Genomic DNA, 7,850 nt, shown 5'->3' with positions numbered 1-7,850 from the left:
AAATATCTTCTTCTTCTTCTTCTTCTTCTTCTTCTTCTTCTTCTTCTTCTTTCTTCTTCTTCTTCTTCTTCTTCTTCTTCTTCTTCTTCTTCTTCTTCTTCGTCTTCTCCTCCTCCTCCTCCTCCTCCTCCTCCTCCTCCTCCTCCTCCTCCTCCTCCTCTTCCTTCTCTTTCTCCTTCTTCTTCTTCTTTTCTAATTGCTATTGCATATGTGTATTTGCGTATCACATATATTCCTAAATATAACCTGCTTGGCCCGTATAATGTTACTTGCATGTATATTTTCAGGGCTGACCATTTGGCATTGGACAGCCATGGTGTGAGCTCTTCCCCAGGGATGACTGCCTCTCTCACTCCTAGTGTTACTCGGGTGCCCATAGTTCTCTGTGTGGGTTGAAGCCTCATGAACTGTTCCCTGTCCAGTTTGGCATGTCCATTGCTGTCTGCCTTCATTCAGCTCAGATTTAGGGAGCCATGTTGGTGAGATTTTATAAATATGTTATTTCTGGTGACTTCTGATGTTACAAGTAGACACAGGCTCCCAGAAAAGTCTCTGATTCTATGGCTCTTACAATCTTTCCAACCCCTCTTCCACAGTGTTCCCTGACCCTTACATGTGAGAGTGTTTAGTAGGTGTATCAACTGGGATGGGACTTATGGAGGATATTCTTATTCAAATTGCCACATTTTTCTTTACAGGTCTTTGGTCAAACACCATTTTATAATGTTGAGAAATCACAATGGAGTTTGTGGCCAGAAATACCTTATGACTTGGTAAGATTTTTAAATGGCAAAGAGCTCAGGGCAAAGAAAAGGGTGAGGGGAATTTATCTGAAGAATTTAGAGATCGGGAGGAGGAAGACGACTAAAGAGTGGTCATGGAAGAAAGTGTAAGTCGGGTGAGTAGGAGTAGCATTAAAGCAGGGAGACAGTGCACAGTTTTACTCACCCCTGGACAAGCAATTGCTGCTGAGTTCTTCCTTTATATTCTAGCGAGCAGTTAGGAAACCTCTCAGGTCTATTATAATTGTTGGGTAGCAGATGTCTGGACCACTCTGCTGAGAGGTCTGAGATCACACACCTAAGCAAGAAAGAATCTAAGACTTGTTTGGCAACAGTGTGAGGCAGGAAACGGGCCATAGCTTAAGAGCAGATCTGCACTACAGATACAGACATAGGCCAGATGCCTCTCTTCTCAAAACATGACTTTCTCTTTCCTTTGGCACCTTATTTCTTTTCCTTATAAATTAATTGCTGGGAGCCAACCTTTCTCCATTTTGAAAGAATGGTTTTAGGTTTTGTTTTTCCTCAGCTATCAACTCCTGAGAAAGCAGGTGGCCAATGGTCACTGCACCCTAAGGAAAGTGGTTGCTGCGCCCTGAGCCAGATAAAAAACATCGGGCCTGCAAGGTATCTGCCATGACAGAATGCCCAGCTTCTGTGAAATTCCCCCAAATACATTAGCTCCTTCCCTGCCTGTATAAATTGCCTGAGAAAATACAGCTCGATGGACCTTGATCAGAAATTTTGTCTTGGTCCTGTTCTTTGCATCTTCTGTCCCTTCCATTCTCTCCCCCTTTCTCTTAGGGTACCCTGTCGAAGCCCCCTGCAGGCTGGGGCAATTAATCTTTCCTTTGTTCCTTTTCCATTATGTAGACACTAGATTTGCTTTCTGTGCTATGCTAATAGTGTGTGCTACTGGAGAGATCATGATGAGCCTTGTCCACAGCAAGTTTGTTTCTCTCTGAGTTTTAGAGACCTAAGAGAAGCCATCTTATTGAAATAGTTAATTAAATAAGTCTTGGCAGTGGGTTGTTTCACTATCTGCCTTAATGGTTTACATCCTCTAATGAAAGACATACACACATATCTGCCCCAAGATTTATATATAAATAATATTACTACACCATCTTACTTCAATTGTTAAATTTGATTTCTCTACTATAGCTCAAAGTTTCACTTTTTTTCTTTCTCTGGTGGATTATCTCTCAGGGTTCCCCCTTCCTCTAGATTGTGGTATGTGTGTGTTTTTTCTAAATGTATTTGTCATAGTTGAAAGAGGAACTTGCTATGTAGCTCAGGCTAGGCTAGAACTCATAATTCTCCTGCTAGGAGCTGACTTTAGCAATATGCAGCATCACCTTCGGCTTCTTTGTGTGTTTTTTACATGTGCAATTGACATGGGTTGGGGTCTTATAAGAAATTATTTTGAAAAAGAAGCAAGTTAACCCAGTGCTTCTCAGTTTTATGGTATGACTCAGATACAGCACAACACTTGTTGCTTTAAGAGTTGGACTTTATATCACCAAGCAAGTTTTGCTCCTACTGCTGCTGCCTCTTCCTCCTCCTCCTCTTCCTCCTCTTCTTCCTCTTCCTCCTCTTCTTTGTTTTCTTCATTTTTCCTTCTCCTCTTCTACTTGGTTAAAAAAACCAGCTGCTTTCTTAAAGAAATTCACTTAGGAATAAGGAAAACTTTCTGAGGACACATTGGTTATTTAGTTTAGTTGTGTGTGTGTGTTGTGTGAATTTCATTTCAAACTGAACAACTTTCATCTTTGAGACCTCAGCTCAAGTCTTCACTCCCCATAGGCACTTTGAATCAGCACACTTCCCCATCCATCCAGATATGCAAACAGAGCACAATTTGATGCCCCTTCCTGGGCTGCATTTCCTAAGGGTCCAGTTCCATTTATCTTGCTGTTATTTTCTTTGAACTCTAGATTGCCAAGTACAAAGGATTATTGACCTGGTTGGAAAAATATCGGTTACCGTTCTTCTGCAAAACAAACTTGTGCTTCTACTACATCCTCTGTCAGGAGCTCATGAGCTTCATTAAATCCCCAGAAGGAGGTGAGCACAGGCATGAGAGTATGTGGAGAACTATGGGAAGCCATAGTGCACAATGACTCAATGCTTCCCAGTTTTATGGTATGACACAGATACAGTCCAACACCTGTTGCATTAAGAGGTGACATCACTGGCCTCCATAGGCATCTGCCTTCATATGCATATACCCACACACAGATACATGCATACACATAATCAAAAATGACAAAAATTTATCTTTTAAAAATATAATTCTTTTAGGGAAGAAAGTAAAAACCTGGAGGATAGAGGGACAGGTTGGGAAATGTCGCCTTTATTTTTTTTTTTTTTACTTTTTTATTTTTTTGCTTTTTTGTTTTTTTTCCAGACAGGGGTTCTCTGTGTAGCCCTGGCTGTCCTGGAACTCACTCTGTAGACCAGGCTAGCCTCGAACTCTGGAACTCAGAAATCTGCCTGCCTCTGCCTCCCAAGTGCTGGGATTAAAGGCGTGCGCCACCACCACCCAGCTTGAAATGTTGCCTTTAGGTATGGCACAATGATTACCATTATGGACTCAGCAGCCTTGGCTACTTGCTCTAGACCTGCACAATACTCAATCTGTCAATAATCAGTTATGGATAGAAGAAGGGCTTGCGAGGCCTTACCCCTTACTACTAAACTATTAAATAAATATTGAAAGGTTATGGGAAGGAGGGAGTATTGTCTTTATTTGTGTGTCTACTGCTGAATTCACCAGACTTCAGTGGCTAGCTCTAAATTTGTGGTTACAGAGATGGCCATGGTTAGACTCAGGGGCTTACAAGACAGACCAAGTAGAAACTCAAGAAAGAGATCTACAGAGAAGGGAGAAGCAGGCAGGGGTGAGAGGGAAGTAAAAGCGGATGGAGGTGAGAGTAATCAGTGTGCAGTCTATACATGTGTGAAGTTGTCAAAACCTAACTTTAATTGATAATACTGATAATCCTTTCAGATGCATATGATTGAAAGGTACACTTGATTGAAAATGAATAGATGGAGCCTCTAGTGCCGCCATGCTTATGACACGGTCCTGAGTATTGATAGAGGCCCAGGTGGCTAGTTTTTTGTTTGTTTGTTTGTTTTTGTTTTGTTTTTGTTTTTGTTTTTTTTTTACTGTTTCTTGCATACTGATCTCAAGAGCAGTTGTGAGGACAGCTCTGGACTTGGAAGCAGAAACGGCGTCTGTGACCTTCAAAATGTGATTGTTGACGTTACCCTGGAGGAATGAGCTTTCCTCGAGCATCCTCAAAAGGAGCCCCACTGAGATGTGATACAGGACGCCTTTAGGATCCTGGATGTTATTGAAAAAAAAATTACAGGAAGACCAGAATACCAAAGATTATTGCAGTAATTCAAAAGAAATTAAGACATCAAATGGAGAAGAGATTATGTGGACATAATGGAAATAATCAATAGGGAGAGAATTTCAGATATGTTCTAGTTCCTCTTGTGAACATAAAAAGAAAAAAAAATCCTTATGGAGTAAAACCATGTAAAAGGAAGGTAGGCAGAGATGTGTTCAATGTGCATCTGTTCCTAAGGGTTCACATCCCAGTTGAGAATGAACACAAGCCAGATGAGTGTCCTGAACATGAAGAGGAACTAGAATGTAAGGAATGTGGAAATGTCCTCAGTTCTCCCCAGAAATTCATGAAGTATGTGAAGATTCACACTGGAAACAAAACAAAACAAAACAAAACAAAACAAAAAAACCCTATAGATGCAAACAATGTGGAAATCCCTTCAGAATACATAGTTGTGTTCAAAGTCATCAAAGAAACCATGCTAGAGAGAGACCTTCTGTGCATGAGCCATGTGACACTCAACAGAGTAGGAACACACACACATACAGAAAATATGTGTGTGTATATAACATACATATGTGATATATATATATATATATATATATATATATATATATCCTTTGCCTATACAGGAGCCATGTAACACACAAAAGAGTAGGAGTGTGCGCACACACACACATACACACACATATAAAATATATGTTATAAAAATATATATATATATACATATATATATGTGTGTGTGTGTGTGTCATACATATGTACATACACACACACATATATGTTGTCTTTGCCTGTGCAGGAGCCATCTAACACTCAACAGAGTAGGAACATACACACACACACACACACACATACATATATACATATGTGTATATAACATATATGTTTATATATATGTTGTCTTTGCCTGTGCAGGATCACTTTTACTTTTCAGTCCTGTAAGAAGTTGCAGTGGAAAAAAAAACCCTTTATATATGTAAGAAATGTGAGAAAGCCTTCACTTATCCTTTTCCCCTTTGCTACTTTGAAAAGAATCATTGGGGAGAAACCCTGCGAATGTGAGCAATGTAGGGAAGCAGTCCACTTGTTCCGTTTCCTTCTGACACCAAGAAAAAGGATAGCGAAGAGAAAACTTACGAATGCAAGCAATGTGGCAAAGCTTTCCCTGATTCCTGTTTACTTCACTGCTATCAAAAGATCCACATCAGAGGAAGCCCCTGCATTTGTAAGCATGTGGCAAAGCCTTTGGCCAGCACACTTAATCTTCCATTCATACCTGTGGTGGTTTAAATGAGATTAGCCTCCAGAGGTATTCCCATGTATTCCCATGCTTGATCCCCAGTTGAACTGTTTGAGAAGGAGTGGGAGGTGTAGAGTGAGTGTGGCCTTGTTGGAGGAGGTGTCACTGAGTGTGAGCTCACACCAGGCTCTTGACTACCGCTCCAGTGCCTGCTTTATGCCACCAATGCTCCTGTTCACGATGATAATGGATAATGAAACTGTAAGCAAGCTCCCAATTAAATGCTTTCTTTTATTATAAGAGTTGTCTTGGTCATGGTGTCTCTTCACAGCAATAGAGCAGTGACTAGGACAATACCACAGAAGGATTCACACTGGATTCATACACCCCATGTGTGTAAGCATTATGGTAAAGCTTTAAACAAGTCACTGTTCCTTTTGATACCATGATTCACAGAGGAGAGAGATGTGGTACAGTGAGTCATTGTGGGAAGGCCTTCATTTATCACAGTTCCCTTAGATGCCACAAAAAGATACACAATGGTGAAAAACCTTATATATAAACAATGTAGGAAAACATTCATAGTGACTCGGTGTTGGGAAATTCTGAGTGTTAAGTAATGTGGGAAAGCTCCCACACTCACTGTTCCTCTTCAAGTCCATGAAAGGCTCCTTGGAGGAGAAAAACCTTAGGGTGGAAGCCATGTGGGAGACCTATGTCCTTTGGGTGAATTGTGAACACACACATGAATGTAGTGTATCGGAGATAAACCATATGGATATAGGCAGCGTGGGGAAGTCTTTTGTTCTGGTTCCCTTTGAAAACATGTAAAAAGTCACAACTGAGGGAATTCTCTAAACATACAGTGTAAGTTGGCCCCATTATCACAACATATTTATAGCAAACGTGATAGTGCATAATGAAGAAAACTCATTAACATAGAAAATTTAGTCAACTCAGTTCTAGTACAAATATGAAAGAGGAGACTAAGAAATCGCAATGTGGCTGTCTCATATATGTGATACACAGAGTCAGAACTGTGTGAATGTGCGAAGGAAACATGTCTGTTTCTAATTCCATAGATTTGAAGAAAATCTTTCTGTAGTGGAATAGCATCAGCATCAACAAAAGCAATACAAAGAACATTATGCAAAATAATTTGTGTAGAATCTAGAAATAGCACAATTTGCAATAAACATTATAACAACTTTTAGTATGTTAGTCACTCATTTTTAAGGTACATCTCTGGACTATGCAGTCTGATTTCATTCTTGAAAATAAATATTGAGATCAGGCAGATCCAGAAGTGGAATTACAATGTCAAACATACCGAGAGACTTCATTTTATGTAACTTTTAAGTACTTGTTATTAAAGAGTATTAGATTGGCCTCTTGTGATAGGCACTTACCATATAGGCACTTTTTCTCTATAGATCAAATGATATTATAGTTAGCTTTAGCATTTGCTTCTATAGCATTTGAATCATAGTCTCTTCATAGAATATATATATATAGATATACACACATATACATATAATCATACTTAAGAGTTTGCTGTTACATATACTGTACGAATTCACATATTCTCTTAGTTGGGGTTTCTATTGCTACCGAAACATCATGACCGAAAGCAAGTTGGAGAGGAAAGGGTTTATTCACCTTACACTTTCACACTGCTATTCATCATCAAAGGAAGTCAGGACAGAAACTCAGACAGGGCAGGGATCTGGAGGCAGGAACTGATGCAGAGGCCATGGAGGAGTGCTGCTTACTGGCTTGCTCCCCATGGGTTGCTCCGCCTGCTTTCCCAGGACCACCAGCCTAGGGAAGGCACAAAGCACAATGGGCTGGGCCCTCTCCCATTGATCAAGAATTGAAACAATGCCTTAGAGTTGGATCTCACGGAGATATCCCTTCAACTGAGGCTCCTTCCTCCATCTTGTGTCAAGCTGATAGAAAACCCAGCCAGTTCACATCTGTTCACGCATCACATCAAGTTTACAAGGTTTTTAGAGAAAGAAAAGTGAATGGATGGGGAAGCAGTACATACAAATAGTAACTACAAGAGAGCTCGAGTGGCTACAATAAAATCAGACAAAACAATTTAAATCAAAAGAAGAGGCACACAAAGACATTCTATACCAACACAAACAAAGGCCAAAATATCAAGAAGATATAATAATTATAAATTTTTACTTTTCTCTTGGAGACTATCCAAATACTTGAAGCAAAAATTTACAGAACTAAATACAGAAGCAGACCATCTAAGACCATACCACCCTGAATGCACTTGATCTCAGAGTCCATGAAACACCCAAGGAAGTAGTCTTGGTCCTTCCTAAGGCTTTCCAAGTATTTAACAGCAGGATTCCTGTAAACTTCGTTCTATGAGGAGAGTGTTACCCTGATACCAAAGGCAGACAAGGCTGTAAGAAAAAAAAAGCATAATGACCTTTATCA

At 40.0% G+C, this 7,850-nt stretch overlaps 1 protein-coding gene across 2 annotated transcripts in view; it reads left to right on the top strand.

Annotated features, from left to right (window-relative positions):
* Rgsl1 (regulator of G protein signaling like 1) overlaps nucleotides 1-7,850 on the top strand; it is a 62,112-nt gene that overhangs the window by 4,045 nt on the left and 50,217 nt on the right. For both annotated transcript variants that reach the window (XM_028775762.1, XM_028775761.1), the window contains exons 3-4: nucleotides 699-773; nucleotides 2,720-2,849. In XM_028775762.1, the coding sequence (XP_028631595.1) occupies nucleotides 699-773; nucleotides 2,720-2,849 (205 nt within the window). The remainder of the gene's footprint in view (nucleotides 1-698; nucleotides 774-2,719; nucleotides 2,850-7,850) is intronic.

The sequence above is a fragment of the Grammomys surdaster genome, unplaced genomic scaffold, assembly GCF_004785775.1.
Source record: "Grammomys surdaster isolate TR1022 unplaced genomic scaffold, NIH_TR_1.0 259, whole genome shotgun sequence".
Taxonomy (NCBI): Eukaryota; Metazoa; Chordata; class Mammalia; order Rodentia; family Muridae; genus Grammomys; species Grammomys surdaster.
Note: the sequence above shows the minus strand (reverse complement) of the source record. Positions and strands in the feature narration are given on the sequence as shown.